This window comes from Eurosta solidaginis, chromosome 4 (assembly GCF_040869045.1).
Source record: "Eurosta solidaginis isolate ZX-2024a chromosome 4, ASM4086904v1, whole genome shotgun sequence".
NCBI lineage: Eukaryota > Metazoa > Arthropoda > Insecta > Diptera > Tephritidae > Eurosta > Eurosta solidaginis.
Window position 1 is genome coordinate 150,144,061 of NC_090322.1, and position 25,409 is coordinate 150,169,469.

General features: G+C 39.5%; 1 protein-coding gene across 6 annotated transcripts in view; it reads right to left on the bottom strand.

Annotated features, from left to right (window-relative positions):
- LOC137250497 (uncharacterized) overlaps positions 1-25,409 on the bottom strand; it is a 178,729-nt gene that overhangs the window by 35,801 nt on the left and 117,519 nt on the right. For 5 of the 6 annotated variants that reach the window (XM_067783393.1, XM_067783391.1, XM_067783395.1 and 2 more), the window contains 2 exons: positions 4,667-5,498; positions 4,257-4,376 (listed from right to left, as the gene is read on the bottom strand). In XM_067783393.1, coding sequence (XP_067639494.1) covers positions 4,257-4,376; positions 4,667-5,267 — 721 coding nt within the window. In that variant the 5' untranslated portion in view covers positions 5,268-5,498. Of the gene's footprint in view, positions 1-4,256; positions 4,377-4,666; positions 5,499-24,929; positions 25,108-25,409 lie in introns of all 6 variants that reach the window. The other variant, XM_067783392.1, reaches the window with a different exon arrangement.

A 25,409-nucleotide genomic window follows, 5' to 3' on the forward strand; every position in this document is an offset into this window, starting at 1 on the left:
AGATGTTAACAACTGAACACATCTTTCAATTTTGCAAAAATCGGGACCTCGAAATCGGACTTAGAGCTATGGTGTTTTCATCAATTTTTCTTAGAATCATCTGTAGATTACGTTTTTGTTATACTCCTGATGGAAAAAAATCCATCCATACAATTTGACCCGCTCTAACATATATGTATGTATTTAGATTATACGTGCCAGACATATTTACAAATATGTAAACTATTGTATACATATTTAAGTAAAATTTTTTTTGTTGTTGAATACGTGCCAATATTTGACAATTTCATTTTTTTACTTTGTGCAAGGTTAGTGCTTAGATTGGTGAAAAATTACACAATGTCTAGGGTATCGAGCAGACTTCGTTCTTCCAGAAAATTGGTTTGCCTTTCAAAAGTTTCAAAAGTAAGCTAATCTTCCTCACTGCACTCTCTATCCCATTATCTTATACTTCATCTTTCATTCTTCTTATCATCCTTTTCCATCCCTTATTCTCTTTATCCTCCTCCCACTCCCACTTCCACCCCCACTTCCACTCTCACTCTTGTTCTTATCCACTCCTAGCTCTACTCCAACCTCAACACCCTCTACCTCTCTCACCTAAATTTTCTCATATAGTTGGGACCTCTATACCAAATATCATATCATATATCTCATTTAACTGACCTGCTGATTTCAATACATCTGTTTTTATAAATTACTATCAAACTATATTACACTAACAAAGGTACAATTTTTTAAATCGCTACTTACAAAAAATATATATATAATTGAAACATTCTCCTGCTGGCTAATATTACTCTCCGGTGTATCTACTTTCTCAGTAAACAGAGATATTTGTCATACTGTAGCTTCTGCAAAAAATAATTTGTTTGTCTTCTTGCCCTTCCCTCCTTTTCACAATGTTTTGTCCCTCACCCTGCATCTTCACCCTTTCTCGTTTTTTCTCTCCTATACTACCTCTTAATTTGTCTCCCATTAATTCTTCTTTATCTCATTCCTTTGTGTACTTTCCTATCTTTCCTTTCTTCACCTCGCACTTTTGCAAATCTCTCTTTATTTCCTTTCCCTTATACATTCTCTATTTTCTTTCCTGCCACTCTTCTCTTCCTCTCCGTCTCCAATTCCTACTACTATCTCTTATTTTCCTTTTCTCTTATGCAGCCTATGGCTTTTTTATAGCTCTACCTTTCTCTCTCAACCACCATCCTTGTTGAAACATTCATTAACACATCCAATATTGATATCTGGGAACACCCTCATCCACATTTTTGTCCATATCGCGGAAATGGGCCGACATATGGAACCAAACCACACTTACAAACTATCTACGAAGCTATGCAAAACCAAAGTCAACTGCCTTTCAAATATTAAGCTTGATAAAGAGGTAATCCTGTCCCGAATTTTCAGTAAACTGCACCATTAATTAGACTTTTTAGAATAGATCGGTCCTTGGTTTACTTTTCGGAAAACAAACTTTCTCAAATAATAAGCCTATCCAGGAGGAGTACCGCTACAGCAAATTTCAAGGAAATCGCAACATACTTTTATTATTATTATTATTTTTTTTTAAACAGGTCGGTCCCTGGTACACACCTCAGAAAAATAAGAAATAAAACTGGGCAAATTGTGAATCTAAAGCATGCTCAAATCACATCCAGTTGTTTAACAGGTTAGGTTAAGTTAAACTGGTCGGGTCTGCAGGACCTCAAATAGACTGAACGAGTCCATAGTGTTGCATAAGTTTGTTGAACAACCAAACTGAAAAACCCGATCAAAAATTAGGACCTATGTTATAAAATAACTCCGTCCTGTTGGAAAATATTAGAAGTTTTCTAGGAACTATGCCACTTGCTGCTTCTAGATCTGATACCACGTACCGTAGGTCTATCTCAAAATTGTTCTGAAGAAAGCAATTTTTATTTTCCAAGAAGTGTGCATCTCAGAATCCGGGTGAAGAATTTACTTTCATCATGCGTTTCGATGAGCTGAGGTGATTTGATGAGATCGTGCGACCTTTGAAACGGCGCGAGCTAAATTTTTTTTAAGTCCCACTATAGTGAGTCATGAAATAGTTAAATAGCAACCCGCCACTACAAATACGATGAGCTTACTCTAACTGAAAGTAAAAGCATAAAAGCCGTTTGACTTTGTTGTTCGTTTGTTATTATGGGTTTGTTTGCAGAGTTTACACTATGGACCTGTTCAGTCTATGTGAGGTATTGATTCATCGGCCAGTTCAACCTTTCTTTGACTCAGAAAGTCGTAGTATCGGGGCGTACCGCATTCAAATTCGGCAAAGGACTATCCCACTCGACAACACTCCCTTAAACCTGTGAGGGAGCTCTTACCGGTACAACACCAACAATCATCTGTTGAGTCTAGAAACAATGCCTCAAAGTCAAAAAGGACTATGCGAGGGGTGCCTCTAGGTTAAGTTATTTTTAACATATCTATAAAATAAAATTGGTGGGACGAAACCGTAAACAATTTAGCAGCATGTGAGGAAATACCATTAGCACAGTTTCCAGGGTCCAAGGTGGTACATGGAAACGCTAAAAGTGTCCCATATAATTATGGATGTTGTCAGATAGAAGGAAGTAGAATTTAGACAACTGGAGAGGATAAACATTATGAGTATACGATATAACCAATCATGAATAATACAAAAATCTGAGGATAACAATAAAGATTTACAGATCAATGCAGCAGAGACTCAAAAACACGTATCAACAAACATCAACATTAGTTGGCGCTTGACCGCCTAAGCGATTCTGGCCGTTTCGTACCAAATCACGCGAGCTATCCATGTATCGCAATAACTGGCGCCAATTGAGAGCACCAAGGGAGCTTAAATCTTGCTCCAGCTGCCTCTCCCAAACCAGTGGAGATCTCGCCCTTTCTCTGCTTGCAAATTGTGATATCGACTGAAATACTTTCTTAGCCGGAGCGTCTTCGTCCATTCGCATAACATGACCTAGTCAGCGAAGCCTTTAGGCTTTATATTCACTGCACTATCGTCATATCTGCGTAAAGCTCAACCAGCTCATCATCATACCTCTTTCGATACTCACCGTCGGCATAATGGACAGGATCATAAATCTTCCGGAGAACTTTTCTCTCGAACATCATCGTCCGTGATTCCAAGCCATACATCACGACAGGTATGATGAGCCTACAAGTCGCTCAGGACTTGCCTTTTCAATTGCCTACTCAGTCAAAAATAAAAATTGTTGGATAGAGTTACTCTTTGTTTCATTTCTAAGCTGGAATTGTGTTTGCTATTAATGCTGGTTCCCAAAAAGACGAATTCATTCACAGTCTCGATAGTACTGCATCAGGAAATTTCCGAAATGGATCTATTAGCAAGTCAAAGAGTCATTCCGTCTGGGATCGCCTGATGAACAATTCCAGTGAAAAAGTCTGTAACCAGCTATAGATTGTTGAAGTTTCAGATTTTTCTTAAATAGCGAAGCAGGAATGATTTGTGTACCTTACTACACAACTGCTTTAATCACCTGGGCAGTTGAGAGCCAATTAACCCTTACAACCTGAGATTACCGTATGGCAATACGCGTTGCAATGTTGTTATTGGAATACAACATTGAAAAAAAGGTTGACACCGTTAAATTTAAAGATTGCCAAATGGAAACAAGGCATTACAAAGATCTTTTATCCAGGACAAATAATAGATATCCGGTGGATTTACCCGAGATCGGTTTCATTCGAAACTATATCCTTGCGACGCAACGATTCTATAAGTAGCTATAGCTTACGTAACCGTTACTTTGTGTAGTATCACAACGGACATACATGCTGTTCAAGTGAACTTCCGCTTCCAGGGCAGATACCACCTAACCTAACCTAAAAAAAGAAAATTCCGTAAAATTAAACGGGTTTTTGATATGAATAAAGGGGTAAGTTGACTACACCTGAGCTGTTATATTATTCATATGGCAGATACGTATTCATAAAGCTACTACACTAGCCGTACGAGAAATTTAGCACCAACTTTTTTCCAAGACTTGGGCGATGGCGGGAGCAAAAAATAGTTTAATTCGAAACGGCTGACTTTCATAGAATTTTAGACTTTTATCTGGAAAACGGTCAATACTTTTTCTGAGGAATTTTCAATCAAAGATCAACTTTTTTGGAGAAGGTTCCCAAAACAGATCAAAGAACCGTGATTCTTCAGTTCTCCATTTAGTTATGCGGTTTCAAATGTATGTAATGTACTGAGCAAACTAATTACTTACGTGGCCGCGATGGTGGCTCAGCCGTCTCCTCCAGTATACGCAGTTCTATTTCCAGCGACTGAATTTCGTCGTATCCGCGTTGTAATAATTTCATAATTTTTTTAATGAAGCCAACATAATCTGTAAATTGAACACAAAGTAAACAAAAAATTCCAAACAGTCTAAGGCAGAAACCGACTGTGAAAAGCTACAAAACAAAACTTTATCACATCTATCAGTATTGCTGATTGTAACCAAAAGTGATAGCCGATCTCTCTGTAGGGCGGAAAAGTACTTTGTATTTGCCGCCAGGTGAACGTGTACACTTATACAATAGGTTCACTGTTGTCACTTTAGTCGACAATCTACAACTGTGATAGCAGTGAAAATTTCTCTTCACTTTCTGCATTTTCCATCATTCTCATACACACCTCTGGGGAAATCCTTCGGACTAACCAACTCCTTGAAGAAATCTTGTGCTATATGAGCTTGCTTCTCATCGCTGCGCAACCATTGTCTAAACCAAAAGCGTAAAGTGCGTGATTCCTGCGAATGCTTACCACTATTGGCACTCACTAAGAATACACGAAATTCCAATGATAGCTGTGCCGGGTCATTTTGACTTTTCTGTCCACTAACTGTATCCTTATTAATTATAATCCCTGTATGATCTCCACCCGCAACATGAACCCTCTCGTTGATTTCATCCACTAGCTTCCGTTCAATGAGTATAACAGTACTATTCGCAGTTTTACCTTTTGGCGTCATTACGACCTGCTCTCGATCAGTGCGCGGCGGCGTGTGACACGAACTACGTCCATTGATGTTCTGATTGTCTGTCAATGAAGATATGCTACCGTTACGACTGCTTCCACTAGCGCTGCCACTAGCATTTCCGTTGCCATTCGCAAATATGCCATTTCCATTTGCATGTCCTGTGTGTGCTTCGTACAATGTGTTGGTAGTAGGGGATTTGTTTGGTTTGGGAGGTGGTGGCGGTGGTGCCATTTGTGGATGAGTTCTAGCTGACATGATTGGCTTTTGGTTTGTTTGGATGTGTGTTTTTGTTTTTTATTTTCACTTTTGTTACTAAATTTTGGTTTTTTCAGTGTCCCTAATAAATACCAATGTGGATATGTGTATGTATGTTTGTTTGTATAATTGTTTGATAATCCACTTTGATATGCAACCTTGGCAGCCGTTTAATATATTCAAAACTTTGGTATTTCTTCAAACTTTTCTTTTTTATTCAATTCGTTAGACCTGAAAGTGAAAGAGAAAAAAGAAAATATGAATTTTTGTTGTAGGATACACTGTGAGTAATTTAAAAAAGTTATGAAAAATACTAAGGTTAGGTTATGTTGAACTGGCCGGTCAATAAAGACCTCACATAGACTGAATGTGTCCATAGTGTTACCAGAATGTGTTTGACGACCAAACCAAAGAAGCCCAAGCAGGTGCCACGACATATTTTATAGAATAACTCCGTCCTCTTGGCAAATACTAGACGTTTTCTAGGACCCAGCTTAATTGCTGCCTCAACTCTGCTGCACCTAATAGCTGGAGCCTTGATCTGGCGAGCGTAGGACATGAACACAGAACGTGCTCAACCGTTTCTTCCTGCAGCTCACAGTTCCAATACTTGCTGTTACTGATGAGGCCTAACTTATAAGCATGTGATGCCAGCAGCCAGTGTCCAGTCAGTATGCACATCGTGAGCCTTAAGTCTTCTCTCTTCAGAGATATGAGCCACTTTGTGAGTCTAAAATCGTAGGCTTTGCACATGAAAAATATTAAGAAGGAAATGGAAAATGTTTAACTTGATTAGCGGGCTTTTCATATAAGATAGTTAAAGGAGCGATTTTGGGAGAGCAGAGTTCATACACCCCTCCCTGGCGTTTGCTCCACCTATAAGGAGTCATAGAGCTATCACGACTAGAAGCAGCAAGTGGCATAGGTCTTAGAAAGCTTCTAGCATTTGCTATTCAGTCTAGGCGAGGTCCTCGCAGAGATAAAAATTTAACTGGTCAACAAAAATGTTCGTTTTCGAACTTCTTTTATTATCCTTGGCGTTGCCGTTGATTTGCTTATGGATCGAGAACATGACGGCAGTAAAGTCGCATGTAAGTCAGTCATAAAGCCGTTGAAACAGCAGACGTGAAGAACTTGAACAATAAGATAGATTTAAATAAGATAGTAATAAAGTATCAAGTCTCACGTGACGCAGTTCACGCCTCTCGCTCTCCCATCTATGATATAAAGTGATGCTGCCTATAAGAGGAGATAATACCGTTACGCGCGTCACGTAATTTTGCGGATCGCCACAAAGGTGAACCTCCCTCCTGACAGGAAAGTGTAACTTTAAGCTGTGTCGAAGATTATCTGTGTCACAGCTGGCAGGCAAAAAGCCTCCTTGCGCGGATTTCTAGAGGCTCTAGGTTAGAAGACTGTTACTTCGCAAAAATCCGCAGCCTGTTGAGCAAAACAGCAGTGGTTTTGGAAAATATTTTCCTTTTCATAAAGATCTCTAAGTATTTGGCCTTTATCAAAGGATAGATTAGGTTAGGTTGAAGTGACTATCCGAGGGCACACTTAGATCAGTGATATTAGGCCCGTTGTGATTCCACGAAAAGACAGCATTACTTTTCCTCTTCAAAACGTTTTAAAGACCTGATAAAGACTACCAAGTCCTAGAAATGGAGCTCCCAGAATGCGCTGCCTTGCGCCACTTATTGCCGGGCAGTATAGGTATAGGCCGAACAAGATAAGATGAACCACCGTTTTCTCCTCTTCATAATCTTTACAACTACTGCAGCAACAACTGTAAGGCGCTCGTAATTTTTTACATGTCTACCTATAAGTCCGCGCCCAGGAAGTGCTCCTAAGAGTGTGAAAATTTTATCTCTCTATCTTTTGTCGGCTTGACGATGGGGCATATCCAAGCGCCCTTGATCAGGAGGAATCTGCCTGATCGTAATCTGGCTAGAGAGTTCGTCTGAAATGCAGCTTTCCTTGATGGCCCTGTGTCCCGGGACCCATGTGAGGTTTATACGGTTCCTTTGGGCTATCTTTTGAAGAGATCAGTGACAATTTAATGTTTGTTCAGAATTGAGAGATTTCACGGCAGCCTGGCTGTCACTGAAAATAAAGATTCCTTTACCGATATTGTGTGTTGCTATCCTAATTGCGGCTTTCATGATGGCTCATACCGGCATGACGATACAGTGATCATGTAGTCTGAAGTAGAGTTGGAGTTCTAGGTCCATTGAATAGACTCCACCCCCACTCTTCCGTTTAGTTTATAACGCGAATGTTACTATAACGGTTATTTATTTTTGTCATATGACTGTGGCCGATATTTTTGGAATCGTTCACTATCTATAAAGGTTGTCGTAGCTACAACACCAACACTCATCATTGCATCAACATACAAAGGAGGTGAATCCAAATATCAAAGAAAGTTAATTCGCTATGAAACACAAAAAAATATGTACATATGCATGTATATTAGGGTTGTCGTTATAAATCAAATAACCGAACTTTTCCAGTCTCACCTCCTCAGATGGTTAGACCTCGGTCAAAAATATCACATACATATCAATTTTAGGCCCGATTGAGGAAGGTGAAAGGGTGTCACACGGGGGTAAAAGCTAAGATTGAGACTCGAAAATTTAAAATAAATTTTTTAATTTCTGAATACCGAGAATCGATAATATTATGGAATATGTATGTACAAGTTTTGGTAATGATTGAAACCGATGATGTCAAATACAGGGAGAATTCTTCCTGCTTTTGTTTTACCTACTTTTGGAGACGGTCCCGTTTTCATCTATATATGTACATATGTACATAAATATGTGCTATGTAAAAATGAATGTTGAACTCCTAATATTCATGTCGATCCAAAATAACACTTTATAGAGAGGTAATTTCGCCTGCCCCTTTTTGGGCTAGACGATAATTGATGTGCAATATTAAGTGGGATTATATTTGTTATACATATGTTTATACATACATATTTTAACAGTACCAAAATTGCTTTTATATCAAAAAGGTAAACAACACTCGTCGCCACGGTTGCCACACCATGTTTTTATTTAGGACCAAAATTCAACGAAAAAAGGACCAAATTTTGGTTCTATTTTATCATAATACAAACAATTCAGGAATTAACAAGAGTGTCGTATTCGTTGTAAATTATAACATTTTAGAATGTTTCCATGGTTTCCCATATACAATTTTACTAAACATAGCTATTAGGAGATTTTGTTTTAATTCAAACTTCACAAACAAAAATTAAGTGTACTTTCAGGTATTAAACTTTCACATTTCTAGGGTGAGTCTATGTCTTTCACCAACCAAACGTTGTGAATTTAGTTTTGCGGATAAAGCTGTTAGTTTCACATTATGTTGTTGATTGCAATGAAATAAAATGTAAAGCGCAGTTATGTTTCAGTAAGAAATGGTTCAATAATTTCCGTTCTGGTGTTGCCAAACTATGTGGAACTTAGTAAATAATAAATGAAGATAAGTAATTATTCGAAGCAATTTTTTTGTTAATGCTATTTTTATAGATGATAACTTTTTCCCTAAACGTTAAAACTTCATACCAGAGCATAGATTCAGTAAGTGTGAGTTTTGAAAAACTCATATTTACTGAATCTAGTCCCACGCGTCATACTAAAAAGCAAATGTCTTGAGACTTTATTACTGCATTTGCTTGAAAATTTTAATATAAAAATAAATTTTTGTAACCGCAATTCGTAGCACATTTATAAAATTATAGCTTTCGAGAAGTATTTCTGCCTTATTTCCAACTAAAATATTTCTTATGCTAAGCTACTTAGTTTTCAAGTATCTTGGGTGGCTTAGCACCACAATAGTACTGTAATTCCTTGAACTCATTGGGCTACTATGATCTATGTGAGATAAATTTAAATATCGACGTGTCAAACGAGAAGTAATGCTTTCGCAATATTACATAGAATTTCTTTGTAAAAGCTTTGAAAGTGTTACTTTTTGTATGGCACCTTAATATATTCCTTCACAAATTTTCAATACTTTTCGGTGTTCTTGAACATAAATTAAGTGAGTGGCAAGTACACCAAACATAAAGAAAATTGTTTCATTCTTTTACTTAGTTTTCAATTCATTTTAATTTCTTCTTACAGGGACACGTGCATTTGAAATAAATTCTTTTAGCTCGACTAGGGGCAAAAATCTATCACGAAAAGTGTTTGATAAACAATCGAAATATCTAGCCACTAAAACCAAACTTGCCGGCCACCGTGGTGTGATGGTAGCGTGCTCCGCCTGCCACACCGTATGCCCTGGGTTCGCACCCCGGGCAAAGCAACATCAAAATTTTAGAAATAAGGTTTTTCAATTAGAAGAAAATTTTTCTAAGCGGGGTCGCCCCTCGGCAGTGTTTGGCAAGCGCTCCGGGTGTATTTCTGCCATGAAAAGCTCTCAGTGAAAACTCATCTGCCTTGCAGATGCCGTTCGGAGTCGGCATAAAAACATGTAGGTCCCGTCCGGCCAATTTGTAGGGAAAATAAAGAGGAGCACGACGCAAATTGGAAGAGAAGCTCGGCCTTAGATCTCTTCGGAGGTTATCGCGCCTTACATTTATTTTATTTTAAAACCAAACTTTTTTGATAAGTCCGTCCAATGTGTTTACTTAGTTCCAACACTTTTCTTTTTAATACAATAAATAAAAAAAATGCCGCGATAACCTTCGAAGAGTTTAGGCCGAACTTCTCTTCTCTATCCCGCTTAGAAAAACTTTCTTCTAATTGAAAAAACTTGTTTCTAAAAGTTTGATGCTGCTTTTTCCGGGGCGTGAACCCAGGATCTTCGGTATAGTAGGCGGAGCACGCTACCACCACATCACGGCGGCCGCCTAAACTATCTCCTAGGTGAAATGTTATTGTTCTACTATATTGTATTGACTGACCAATTGTGGTAAGAATTTCATTGAAGTAAATTGAAAATTGGGTTGATGAAAGCGTGGCAAATATTGTCACACTGCCCTTTTAGCTCAGTGAAAAAGATAAGTACCAAAATCGTGGCTACAACCTAAAAAGGACCAGAATTGAAAAAAAGGGACCAGCGGACCAAATGTTGTTGGAAGGGGCCATTCTTGGTCCAAATGGACCAAAGTGGCAACCGTACTCATCGCGTACGGATATGTATTGATGTGTGATTGAGAAGGTGTTTAAGCTTTTATGTATTATTTACAACTTGTTTATATCTAGCCCTACTTTTTTGATATTTATTTCACCACTGCTTCATAGAGAATGTGTATGTATGTCTATGCTTGACGGCAACCTGATACCTCAACTCTTTCTAGGTCAAAAAGGAATGTGAGCCGCCCAGAATGTGGCAAATAGATACGCTACTATGTTCAATAAAACAAGTAAGGAAGGCTAATTTCGGGCGTAACCGAACATTACATACTCAGTTGAGAGCTGTGGAGATAAAGTAAGGGAAAATCACCATGTTGTAAAGAGAACCTATGGTAACCCTGGAATGTGTTTGTATGACATGTGTATCAAATGGAAGGTATTAAGGAGTATTTTAAGAGGAGGTGGGTCATAGTTCTATAGATGGACGCCTTTTCGAGATATCGCCATAAAGGTGGACCAGGCCTGACTCTAGAATTTGTTTGTACGATATGGGTATCAAATGAAAGGTGTTAATGATAATTTTAAAAGGGAGTGGGCCTAAGTTCTATAGGTGGACGCCTTTTCGAGATATCCCCATAAAGATGGACCAGGGGTGACTCTAAAATTTATTTTGTACGATATGGGTATCAAATAAAAGGTATTAATGAGTATTTTGAAAGGGCGTGGGCCTTAGTTCTATATGTGGACGCCTTTTCGAGATATCGCCATAAACGTGGACCAGGGGTAACTCTAGAATGTGTTTGTACGATATGGGTATCAAATTAAAGGTATTAATGAGGGTTTTAAAAGGGAGTGGCCCTTACTTGTATATGTGAAGGCGTTTTCGAGATATCGGCCAAAATGTGGACCAGGGTGATCCAGAACATCATCTGTCGGGTACCGCTAATTTATTTATATATGTAATACCACGAACAGTATTCCTTCCAAGATTCCAAGGGCTTTTGATTTCGCCCTGCAAACCTTTTTCATTTTCTTCTACTTAATATGGTAGGTGTTACACCCATTTTGCCAAGTTTTTTCTAAAGTTATATTTTGCGTCAATAGACCAATACAATTACCATGTTTCATCCCTTTTTTCGTATTTGGTATATAATTTAGGCATTTTTTTCATTTTTCGTAATTTTCGATATCGAAAAAGTGGGCGTGGTCATAGTCGGATTGCGACCATTTTTTACACCAATACAAAGTGAGTTCAGATAAGTACGTGAACTGAGTTTAGTAAAGATATATCGATTTTTGCTCAAGTTATCGTGTTTACGGCCGAGCGGAAGGACAGACGGTCGACTGTGTATAAAAACGGGGCGTGACTTCAACCGATTTCGCCCTTTTTCACAGAAAACAGTTATCGTCCTAGAATCTAAGCCTCTACCAAATTTCACAAGGATTGGTAAATTTTTGTTCCACTTATGGCATTAAAAGTATCCTGGACAAATTAAATGAAAAAGGGCGGCGCCACGCCCATTTTGAAATTTTCTTTTATTTTTGTATTTTGTTGCAACATATCATTACTGGAGTTGAATGTTGACATAATTTACTTATATACTGTAAAGATATTAACTTTTCTTTTAAAATCTGAATTTAAAAAAAAAATTTTTTTAAAAAGTGGGCGTGGTCGTTCTCCGATTTTGCTAATTTTTATTAAGCAGACATAAGCAGAGAGTAACGTTCCTGCCAAATGTCATCAAGATATCTTCAACGACTGCCAAATTACAGCTTGCAAAACTTCTAAATTACCTTCTTTTAAAAGTGGGCGGTGCCACGCCCATTGTCCAAAATTTTACTAGTTTTCTATTCTGCGTCATAAGTTCAACTCACCTACCAAGTTTCATCGCTTAATCCATATTTGGTAATGAATTATCGCACTTTTTCAATTTTTCGAAATTTTCGGTATCGAAAAAGTGGGCGTGGTTATTGTCCGATATCGTTCATTTTAAATAGCGATCTGAGATGAGTGCCCAGGAACCTACATACCAAATTTCATCAAGATACCTCAAAATTTACTCAAGTTATCGTGTTAACGGACGGACGGACGGACGGACATGGCTCAATCGAATTTTTTTTCGGTACTGATGATTTTGATATATGGAAGTCTATATCTATCTCGATTCCTTTATACCTGTACAACCAACCGTTATCCAATCAAAGTTAATATACTCTGGGAGCTCTGCTCAACTGAGTATAAACATATACCATGAAGACCATCGGCGATTAGTCAATGGAATTGCGTCAATGATTTTGGCAAAGTGATAAAATGTCAATTAATTGCCCATCCTCCAATTTTTTTTGGCAGTCGACGCGCATTTGGGCACTTTTATTTTATTTGCCATTTTGCGACACAATTAGTGCAAAAAACCAAACATTGTGCGGCACACACAAAATTGAACAAAAAAAATATTCCAACATATTAGATTTATTGAATCCTGTCTAAATAAATCGATAGGATTTCCAAAATAAGTTCTAAATAATTACTTGGATAGCATATCTTAGCGGCCGCCATGGTGTGGTGGTAGCGTGCTGCGCCTACCCTCCCGAAGATGCTGGGTTCAATTTCAAAACTTTATAAACAAGTTTTTTCAAGTAGAAAAAAATTATTTTTCTCAGCGGGGTCGCCCCTCGGCTGTGATTTGGCAAACACTCCGAGTGTATTTCTGCCATGATGCGGTTCGAAGTCGGCGTAGAACATGTATGTCCTGTACCGCCAATTTGTTAATAAGAGGTAAAAAAATTTTAAAGTTATGCAGCTAGATCAAAGTTAGGGCAGAACAAGGTCTACCGGGTGTGCTAGTATTTCTCTAACATACGACGAAAAATACCTTTCTTTTAGTAGTCGTTTTTAAAACCTCATTTAATTTTTTTAATTCTAAATACCCATTCCTCTCCTTCAGAATATAACGGAAAAAGTGGCATTCAAATAGATGAAGTGGCTTCGAGATAGTAGCGGATATATAAAAAACTAAGTACGATAAAGGATTTCCAACTAATCATAAGGGGCGATAAAAATATTTCAAACAGGTGGCAACCAAACTTCCCTAAGTGGCAACGCCTTCATATTTGAGGTTAGTATATATGTTGTCAATGAAAAAATTTTATTAAAATATTGTGGCGAATGTTGGCATCACTAGGCTGTTAGTAAATAATCACGCAACAACAAAAACATTAAAGCAAGCCACACTTGTGGACATGAACACTTGAATCATCATTTACACACATACATGGAAGCAGAGCTGGGTAGTAATGATTACTTTAGGTAATCAGTACCCGTCGATTCCCCATTACATGTACTTGAGGAAAGTAATCAATTCCTTTCCTCCACAACAAAGGAATTGATTACATTTCAATTCCTAAAAAAAAAATACCAAAAGTAATTTCGTTTTTTGAGGCTCAAGTACAAAAAAATTTTTGTTTGTAATTGAGAAAAAAATACTTTGTTCAAATGTAATTTCTGCCCAAGTACTTTGGAAAGGAATTGGAAATGTAATTGAAAATTTTCCAATTACATTACAAGGAATGGAAAAAGTACTTTCGAATTTCCCATTCCTCAAAGGAATTGCAAAAGTAATTGAAAAATTCTTTGTGTAAAAAATATTTTTGCGATTCAAGTGGTGATCTTATGAGGCCATTGTAACTCTTTGGACCATAAGAAAATGTTTTTAAAACACAAGCACTGCCTTCAGTGAATTGCAATTCATTTCTTCTCGCCATTTATGAGGAGGGTTATGGTAAGACTGTATCATCGTAGTTTAGATTTTCTGTTGAATGGCCGGCCAATTGCTTTGTACGTGGCTAGCAATGCTTCTTCATCTTTTCCCCAAGTGCTACTGGCAAGCGACTTGAGGATTTTGTTGCGGATTTGTACTTTAGATACAACTTCGATGGCATACTTCTTGAAGGTGAGAGTGTGACCGAATGTTGCTCCTAAGATATTTTAATGGCTGACAATTGGTAACGCAACACCATCGACGTCAACGTCCAATATTCCACGTCGCAAAACAGTGACCGTGGATTTGGCCGGCTAGGTTCGGATAATTTGCAGTTTATGTTTTTATACAAAGGGGAAAGGATGAATCTTCTATATGTTGTTGTTGTTGTTGTAGCAATGCTCGCCCCACCTAATAGCCGCGACCGATCACAAATTGTCATCAATATCCTCTAACGGGAGTCCAAGGAAACTTGCCGTTTCAACAGGGGTGGACCATAAGGAAAGAGGTGTTAGAGGCGTTGGTTCCACATTACAATTGAAGAGATGGTTGGTGTCATGTGGGGACACATTGCAAGCGGGGGATACATTTTGTATGTCGGGGCTGATTCTGGATAGGTAAGAGTTTAACCTGTTACAGTATCCAGAACGAAGTTGAGCAAGAGTGACACGCGTTTTCCTGGGGAGTATGCGTTCCTCTTCCGCAAGTTTTGGATAATTTTCGTTAAGTACTGGATTCACCGGGCAATTCCCGGCATAAAGGTCCGACGCCTGTTTATGGAGTTCACCAAGGACCTGCTTGTATTTTTTCACTTCATACGGCTGAGTTCTCAGGTGCCGTATTTCCTCAAAATGCTTACGGAGATGACTCCTTAAGCCCCTAGGCGGTGCTGGTTCATCAATCAGATGTCTGTTGGGATGCCCAGGTTTCTGGGTATTCAACAGGAACTGTTTGGTCAGCATCTCATTTCTCTCCCTGATGGGGAGTATTCTCGCCTCATTATGCAGATGGTGTTCTGGGGACATAAGAAGACAGCCCGTGGCGATTCTGAGAGCAGTATTTTGGCAGGCCTGTAGTTTCTTCCAATGGGTGATTTTTAGGCTTCGCGACCATATGGGTGATGCGTAGCACGTAATCGGCTGGCTAATTGCTTTGTATGTAGTCATGAGCGTTTCTATATCTTTTCCCCAAGTACTGCCAGCGAAGGATTTGAGGATTTTGTTACGGCTCTGAATTCTCGGAACAATTGCGGCTGCGTGCTCACCAAAATGTAGATCCTGATCAAACGTCACACCCAAGATTTTGGGGTGTCGGACAGTCGGTAGCGTAGTGCCATCGACGTGGATGTTCAAAATGGTCGACATTTGGGGCGTCCATGTTGTAAATAAGGTCGCGGAAGATTTAGTCGGTGATAATGCCAGGTTTCGCGAGGCGAAAAAACTGGAGAGGTCAGGGAGGTAGCCGTTTATTTTATTGCATAGCTCATCGATCTTTGGGCCCGGGCCTGTGGCCATTATTGTGCAGTCATCGGCGTAGGAAACGATTGTGACTCCTACCGGTGGTGAAGGTAGCTTAGATATGTAGAAATTAAACAAAAGTGGGGATAGGACACCACCCTGTGGCACCACCTGTTTAATTCTCCTTGGTTTTGATGTTTCGTTTCTAATTGCACCGATGCCTGCCGACCACCCAGATAATTTGCGGTCCACCTTTTAAGACATGGGGGAAGGGTAGACCCTTCCAGGTCCTGCAGTAACGAGCCATGGTTGACCGTATCAAAAGCTTTTGATAGGTCTTGCGCTACGAGTACTGTTCTATGGTGGGGGTATTGATTTAAACCGCAATTTATCTGGGTGCTAATGGCATTTAGCGCGGTGGTGGTGCTATGGAGTTTTCTGAAGCCATGCTGATGAGGTGCTAGCTGCAAATTTGCTTGGAAATAAGGGAGCAAAATGGCTTCAAGCGTCTTTGCCACAGGCGATAGGAGAGATATCGGACGATACGACTCACCTATGTTAACTGGTTTCCCAGGCTTTAGTAGCGGGACCACCTTGGCCATTTTCCATTTCTCAGGTATGACAAAGGTGGAAAGAGACAGATTGAAGACATGCGCTAAATATTTGAACCCCTCTTTCCCTAGGTTTTTAAGCATCGGCAAGGCTATGCCGTCTGGGCCCACTGCTTTGGATGGTTTAGCACGACCAATGGCGTCCTCAACCTCTTTAGCGGTGATGGTGATTGGTCACGCGCTGAATTTGTGTTTATGTGCGCGTCTATTGGCTCTCCGTCTATCTTTGTCGACCGTAGGATGCATTATATATTGTCGGCAGAAAGCGCTCGCGCATTTTTTCGCGTCCGACAGCACTTTGTAGCCAAATGCGATGGAAACTTTGTCTTTGTGCTTAGTCGGATTCGATAGGGACTTTACGGTGGACCAAAGTTTACCCACACCGGTAGAGAGGTTATAACCTCTTAGGTGCTCCTCCCATTTCGCCCGCTAGTGTTCATCTACAAGCAATCTGATGCGTTGGTTTATATCCCTTATTTGGGGGTCGCCTGGGTCAAGCTGTCATATAAGGTCACGTTCTCTCGCTAAGTTTGCGGCATCCGCCGGGAAGTGGGGCCGGCTTTCGGGAATTCTCCCGGCGGGAATGAAATGTGCCGAGGCGGATTTAATGACCTTACGTAAGGCACGCTCCCCTTGGCGGGCATCAGTCGGGATAGGGAGGGCAGCTAGGCGGCTGTCTGTGAAGGATTTATATTCTTCCCACTTTCCGTTTTTGAAGTTTATGAAAGTGCGTTTTTCAGTGACGATGAAGTCGGCGTTACGCTCAAGCGAAATAAGTATGGGCAGGTGGTCGGATGCCAATGTTACCATCGGCTGCCAGTTGACGCAGTTTACGAGTTCTGCGCTCACGATTGAGATATCTGGCGAGCTGTGACAGCTTCCTACCATACGTGTGGGGGCGTCTCCGTTTATTGTGCAGAACGTCGTTTCTTCTATTTGATCCGCCAACATCTCACCCCTACTGTCCGCCCGCAAGTTTGAATGCCATAGATCATGATGGGCATTGAAATCGCCTAAGGTAATGCGATTGTTGCCAGTGAGTAAGGTCCTGATATTAGGGCGGTATCCACTGGGGCAACAGGTGGCAGGAGAGATGTAGATGTTGATGATTTCTAGGTTTGCATCGCCTGACCGGACAGATAGGCCTTGACGTTCTAAGACATTGTCCCTGCGGTCGATGCCAGGATCAAATATATAATATTGCACAGAGTGGTGTATGATAAACGCGAGACCGCCTCCATTTCCCCTCTCGCGGTCTTTCCTGTGGACGTTATACCCACAGCAGGTCTGCAATGCAGATCTTGCTGTGAGTTTAGTCTCTTGAATCACAGCAATGCGGATGTTGTGCCGCTTCATGAAATCGACTATCTCCGTAATCTTCCCAGTTAGTCCAGTACAGTTTAACTGCAGAATTCTGAAGTGCATAAGGGGAGACGTCGCCACTCTGGGGGTAAGTGACGGGTGACTACGCCTGGGTTGGGGAAGGCCAGGACGCAATTGCTGTTGTGGCCCTAGGACTGGGCGTCCTTGGGCAAGCATTGGGGTACCCGGATGATTTGGGTTTGCGACCTGGCAACATGGCGCGATGAAACCCGTCGGGGAGTTGCCGTCGCGGAGACTAGGGAAGTGGCACCACCCAAGGCAGGAGCTGCATTGGGCGGATGTTGCAAACATATATATTCTGTGCTGGCAAACGGTGCAAACGGAGGTAGGGACTAAGAGTCTGTTTCCTGACCTACACGATTGCTGGCGGAAAAGAGGGGGGGAGAAGACGGGGGCAGGGGCTGTTGCTCTGCATCGCTTCCGACTCTACTACGAAGATTGTAGTTATGAGTGGTAGCAGCTGTTTGAGTTGTTGGCGCCGTGGGGCGCGAGCAGCAGCGGGTACTTGTTGTGGCTTGCTGAGCAGCGGGGCTGCTGGAAGGTAGTGGGGGGGGCGCTTAGACGTAGACTACGGGACGCCCTTGGGCGTGAACAGCAAGGAGCCACAAAAGATTTATAAAAGTTACGTGGACGTCGGGTTTTGGGATCAAGCCCAGAACAACCTGTCCGATGCAACCATCCCTTGCACGAGACACACTGAACAGAGTATGACCGTCCTAAAATGATTCTTTTCCGGCAGATGCAGCAAAACCATTTCTCAGGACCGGGGTCAGGAGACGGACCCGGATTGGATTCGATGCCTTCCCGGAGTAGGTGAATATGGAGCAGTCCTGCTGCAAGGAGCTGCTGGGAGGATGACAATTTGTGGGAGGGACGAAACAAATTAGATGGGGTCACACTGAAATGACAGTCCTTGGTCGGGAAAAATCCCGAGTCGCTCCGGTACATAGAACCGACTGCCTTGGGAAGCGGAATCTTCTATATCTTGGAGTATAGTACCGTGGTTGACTGTGTCAAAAGCTTTTGACAGTGCTGGTAGTGCTATATATTTTGCGGAAGCCATGCTGATGAGTGGCTAGGCGAAGATTCGCACTAAACGGAGCAGGAAGGTTTCTAATGTCTTCCCTACTGGCGAACAGAGTAATACCGGTCGTTATAACTCACCTTCGTTAGCCGGTTTCCCAGGCTCGAAAGCGTGCGTCAGATAGCTTTCTTCCTCAGTGCCAAGATGTTTTAGCATTGGCATGACTACTCCATTTGGACCTATTGAATTAGAAGGTTTGGCTCTTTTCATGGCTTTTTCAACCTCTGTGCGGTGATGGTAACGGGTCACACGTCGTGTTTGTGTCTATGTTCACCTCATCCGGGGAATTAAAAATTCCGGGCATTAAAAAAAAACTATCCAGAAATGATGCCAGAAGGATCCCCAAATGATCCCGAAAAAGTCCCGAAATTACTCTGACGGGATCCCGAAGGTCATCCAGGAATGATACCGGAAGGATCCCCAAATGATCCCGCAATAGTCCCGAAATAACTCCGACATATTCACGTACTTAGCAATGAATTCAAAATAACGTGGCTTCTTTAGATACTCAAATATTGCATGTTCTGTGCGGAAATTTCTATATACAGAAAGAGGCGTGGCTACTGACCGATTATGACCATTTCTTTTTTGGGAAAGCTTTCCTATCATAGCAGAATGCGGTTTACCAATTTTCACTCTAATAGTTGTATTGGAACGAAATTTATTGCAAAAATCCACTGCAAGTTCACCATTTATACTACGAGATTTTCGATCTAGTTTGTTTACGATAAATTTCTAGTATTATTAACAGAAATTTTCAAAAGTCCATAAGGTTTTAAATTTTAGGAATCCAGGATAATCGATTGGTACCAAATTTTTTTAATTCGGATAAGTCGTTTCTTCGTTATCAAGCGGGACTTTTATTTCGGCATTAAAAAATAAAAGTCTTGATTTAACTTTTATATCGGGACTTTTATTTTTAAAAGTCCGAGTTTAACTAGTTCTATCGGACTCAAAAAATAAAAACCCCAAAAATAATTTTTTTCTTCATCCAAATATGTTTAAAGTCCAAAATTAATAGTTTTGCAAGGACTTACATATATTATAAAAGGAATAACAGTTTCAGCCCCTGGAATAATGGGGATACCATTACTTAAAACTCACAAATTTTGCGTAACGCCTTATTGCCAAAAGCGAGGACAACATCGTACTGTGAGGAGGTGGAAATGCAAATATCCCGACTTAAAATCAATGAGGCACAGAAGAACATCTGACCACTAAACTTTTCAAACAAGGAGGCGAAGCGATGCATCATTTCTACGCAAACTTTTAAATATTAAGAAGCATTTGGCATTGAGATATTTAGTAGCACCTGGTGCCGCTATACCTTAGCTTCACTTCACCTCAAATGCTTCTGAGGTTTTATACGTTTATAAGGACGATTTGTCATTGTCTGCTTTAATATTATTTATTACAATATGGTTCAGAAGAGGCAACTATTGATGGATCGAAAGAACAAGAATACGAGAAAAAAGTTTTCCGGAACATTATTGGTATTTACGTTATGCCAGCTGAATGAATCAAAGAGAATTAAAAAGTATGCCGCTTACCTATAGCCACTACCCTTTGATAGCGGAGGAAGGAGAGGAGATCCCTTACCAGTTACCACTCAAAAGAAAAATCTGAGAAAATAATGAAAAGTGTGACCCGAAAAGTCACCCACATCAACCCGCGTAAGTTCCTATACACTTGTAGTTTTTCAATTACTTTCGCAATTCCTTTGAGGAATGGAACGGGAAATTCGAAAGTACTTTTTCAATTCCTTGTAATGTAATTGGAAAATTTTCAATTACATTTGCAATTCCTTTCGAAAGTACTGGGGCAGAAATTACATTTGAGCAAAGTATTTTTTTTTTCAATTACAAGAAAAAAATTTTTGTACTTGAGCCTCAAAAAACGAAATTACTTTTGGTATTTTTTTTTGAGGAATTGAAATGTAATCAATTCCTTTGCCGTGGAGGAAAGGAATTGATTACTTTTCCAATTACTGAGGAATGTAATGGGTAATGTAATGGAATTGAATTTACCCAGCACTGCATGGAAGGCGACGAGAAGTACATACACACACATAACCAGCAGCTCGAAGTGAAGAGGTATCTCTCACACACACACATGTAGTCATGAGCCGAAGTTTTTACTCCCACATACACACGTATATATGTAACTAAATTACCAAGCAGGAGATACATCAATTCTAGATGGTGAAACGTCTAGACTTTTGGAGAAATATGTGGACGAGGCAACAGAGAGTATAAAAGCAGCGCAAGCTGAGTAATAATGAATCAGTTTTGATATAAACACGCTATTGGTTGTGAAGTATAATTTTGAAGTACTAAGCCCAAAGTAATCTAAATAAAGGCCAGTTTGCAATATTGAATATTGGAGTGATTTATTCAACAGTTTAGTGATTCGAACGTTAGCAGAAGGTGCATAATAATTGGAATTCCTGAAATTCGTTGCAATAAATTTAACCGTTATTGATATAGTAACTAGTATCTTTCATTTGATACTCATATTTGCCTACATTGTGTGTGGGTAACAGCTTCTGCTCTTGTTTCTCTTTGCTTCAAGCTGCTGGTTATTATTCTTCGTCGCCTTTTATGTATGTGTGTAAATGGCTTACTCTCGTTGTGTTTATTTACTAATAGGAATGGGAGATTTTACATATGGCACTAAAAGTGTTTTGGAAAGAGTAACAAAAAAGGGGCGATTCACGCCCATGTTGAAAATTTGTTTAAGTTTTGTTCTTAGCTCAACCATACCACTAATGAGGTAGAATGTCAGTCAAATGTAGTTAAATACCATAGAGTTATTGCAAACTTTGTTAAGGTTGGACCTTTAGGAAAGGTGGGTGCGGTTTAACCGATTTTGATTATAAAATAATTTGGCAAGGATAGTGTCTGCCTAATTTCAATGTAATATCTTTAATGGCTTTTAATTTACGACTTGTTAAATTTCCAAATATTCTTATTCTAAATGTGGGTGGTGCCACCACCATATTCCAAAATGGTTTTGAACATATGTTTTGAGTCATAAAGCCAATCCACCTACCAATTTGCATTAGCTTAGCGGTATTGGTTTTTGAATTATCTAATTTTTTCCATTTGTTTAAATTTTTGAAAAAGTGGGCGGGTTATCGTCCAATTTCGCACAATCAAATTTTTTTATATAAGGAGGTCTTTATATATCTATCATTAAGGTACTACAGTTACCCAATGAAATTTTGTGTTTGTTTAGCTGTGGTAAGCTTCATGGGTTTGTTCACCCTTCAGTGAATGTAAATGCGTTTTTAAGTATTTGTATGAGTGTTTGTTAAAAATGCTTTTCAAATTGTCAGGAACGCAAGACGAGGTTGAGCTTCACACGCAATTTTGTTAAGAAATGAACGATTATTTTACACAGTTCGCTTTTGGTGGAATTTTCTTTTAAGCAGTGGATGCGTTAGGTTTTTTTGTATGAAGGGGAACCATAAGCGATTGAAAAGGTGACTTTCTCATTTATTGTTATGATATCTGCGAGACGTTAGTGCCTTTATATTGGTTTTCGAACAGATGGTTTTATACGGACCACACATAAGTATACCGAGTGTGTCCATAGTGTCCGGGTTTTCTTCTAGTTTTAATACATTAGGTAAGAAGTCAAACTATACACACAACTTTCTATAAAAATGGCTAAAATTCAATAAATAAAAAATTCTGCAATTATAATTTAAGACGGTTTCCTGAAATCGGATGAAGTCCTGGATTTGATAGTTTTATTTCTTATATCGTTTCCTTTTCTGGCAAAAGTGTTACGCTTTTTGTACGCCGCGCAAGGGTTGTAAATATATTTTGTTCTATTCTAAAAAGCAGGTAACGGGGTATTTCGTTATTTTGTGAAAATTGTTTCCTGCTCGCAACGCAAAAGCGTTACACTTTTACCCTGCATAAAATGGCGGTGTAGCAGTGCAACTCTGCTAAACCTGCTGATGGTGACAATTTATTTTCTTAACGTAACAAATTTTTAGCGAAGAAAGTTGAAATGAGGAAAATAATTGCTTATCCTGAAAATCAGCTAATACACGGGGTAACAATTTATATTCTTTGCATGCACTATAAATGGTCAAAATTTTCTTGGGTAGGAGTAACTCTATTAGGGCTTTCCCATTTACTTAGGCAACAATTTATTTCAGAAAAGAAAACGCCATTAGAGTAAATACATATGTATACTTACAAGGCATATTGCCTCCCGTGCTTAAGCTCATTTGGATTGGCACGCCAGACTAGCCGTATTCGTTTGACTTCTCCGCCCACAGTCTCCTCCAAAATTGCGCCCCTGATGCGAAAAGTAGCATCCATTATAAATACCCAGCAAACATTTAAATCAGTTATCGTATACTCAATGATCAGAGAGATAAAAAGCATCATAATTCATTATTCAAGAACTAAAAAACCATCAGATAATCACGGAGTTTTCAACACAACACATGTATAACTTTTTGTTCAATCGAATTCTAATTTATAAAACTACTGCCAATATAATTTGTAATCTAAGCGGCAGTAAAAAATTGAGCTGAGAAAGCTGAGACAGGGTGCCGTCGTTAAATAAAGTGATAATATAGACGATGCACATAGGTAGATTTTAGACATTTAGGCGGCTATAATTGAATTTCTGAAAGTTGCCACAATTAAAAAAAAAGCACTACCACAGCTTAAGAATAGACAGGGGAACAATAATTCTACCCCTTCCCATCCATCGCATACCTGGCGTTAGCTGTCAAGTAATCGGAATTTAGCTATTTCTGAAACGCGTGTTTTGGTTTTTTTTTAACCTATGTGAAATCGCATGTTTTAACGTGAATATTGTGTTCAAAACCAGTTTTGTTATGTTTCCAAGTCCGTCCAAGTGAAAATTAGTTTTGAACATGGTACTTCGCACAATTAGCTTGCCAACTGCATTAAATTTAGCTGCAGATACTTGCAGATAGGGGGTTAGATAGAGGGTTTGATACACCCTTGTTGCTGTACAACATGAAAAATAACCTCACTGCGCAGGTATTTTTTTGGGTTACACAGTGTAATATCTATTTTTTTAATATAACCGATTATTTTCACAAATTATTATAATTTTTCATTTATTAAACAGTTTTAAGAAGATATAGGCAATAAAATATTTTTGGCCGCCTAAAACTTGAAAATCTACCTATGTGCGATGTACGCCACATCTTCTTCTTCGAATGCGAATGCCTACAAACGAAGGCCGGCAGAAGATGCACTTGGCGGTCTATCCCCGGGTAGTGTCATCGATGGCATGACGTCGTGATGTGAAACTGGGATACGTTCAGCAAATTCCCTCACACGTATACTTATACTTCTGAACAAACGAGTAGATGAATGCCTGGCTCATTCGCGTGTGAGAAGCCAAGGAGTTCACGTAGCGCGCATCCGCACCTGAAGTAATGATTGGGCACCTTTTATCACGGTACGAGTTTTCGTTCATAGTGGATCATTCAAATTGGCACATTCCGAAATTTTCCTAAGTTTCGAATAATTCCACCTTGTTTCAGATTGGGTATCTAGGATTTTAGATGCCCATTTACACCTGGTATGCCTTACCTCGGTTATATTCTAAATAGTCTTTAATATTTCGCACTTGTGGTTTGCTAGGTTATAGTAAGGTTTGTGCCTTTCAAAGGCAAATGACCTTTTACAAATGACAGTTACAAAGCTTTAAAAATATTTTCACATAAAATAAATCGTTTCTAGGCCGGTGTGACGTAATAAGATATCGCTTGAAAAATTGCTGAGTATGTGTAAAGCTCACGGGTTCAAGGGAACTTACCTGAGTACATCAAGATTTGCTTGAAGAATGATGCACGTTTATAAAGCTTTTCACTACTTTCTCTTGACCTTCCATCGCGTTCGGTGGTACAGTTATTTCCAAACGTGTTTTGATAAAAATATATAGGCAAAGTTGATATTTCCTCTCCTTCAACTCAGTCAATTCGAATCGTACTCGACAGTGCATTATTCATAATCGGAAAAGGACCGTCACTTCGGCAAAACTAGCTTAAACCGCGAGGAAGTAAATTTGCTACTAAAAGGGCAAGAGGAGCAGAAAAGTTTTTTCCCTGGTAGGATTTCTGCTCCCACAAAAATCACGATTAATATACATGATCCAAAAGAGACTAGAACAAGCATTTATTTATACTACCCCTATTATAAGTGGCATAGGTCCTAGAAAGCTCCGAGTATTTGCCAAGAGTACGAAGGTATTTTATAACATAGGACTTACTTTTTGAGAGAGTTTTACAGTTTGGCCATTCACTTGTGATAACACTATGGTCTCATTCAGTCTGCGTGAGGTCCTCACGAACCGGCGGGTTGAACCTAACCTATCCATATTATTGTGGAATATATAAACCAAGTATCTATCGTCTTTGTTGAACATTTTGACAATTCTTTTGTAAAATCTGTAAAATAAATTATCCATCAGTTGGTTACTTAATTGGATTTGTTTGCTGTATACCAAACCAATTAACTAACTTTATGACTAAAAATTAGATGAAACTCTAGATATTTGTGTAAATGCGTGGTGGGAACTTTAAGTAATGGAAGCAAGACCACATATGACTACGGAAAGTGATGGGTGGTTGTTCTACATGCACCAATCCACCTACATAAAAAATATGCATACGAACTTACAGAGTCTACCATGTAGACACACCCTACAGCGGAGCACCAAAATATTCAGGAAACAAATATTACTTGCATT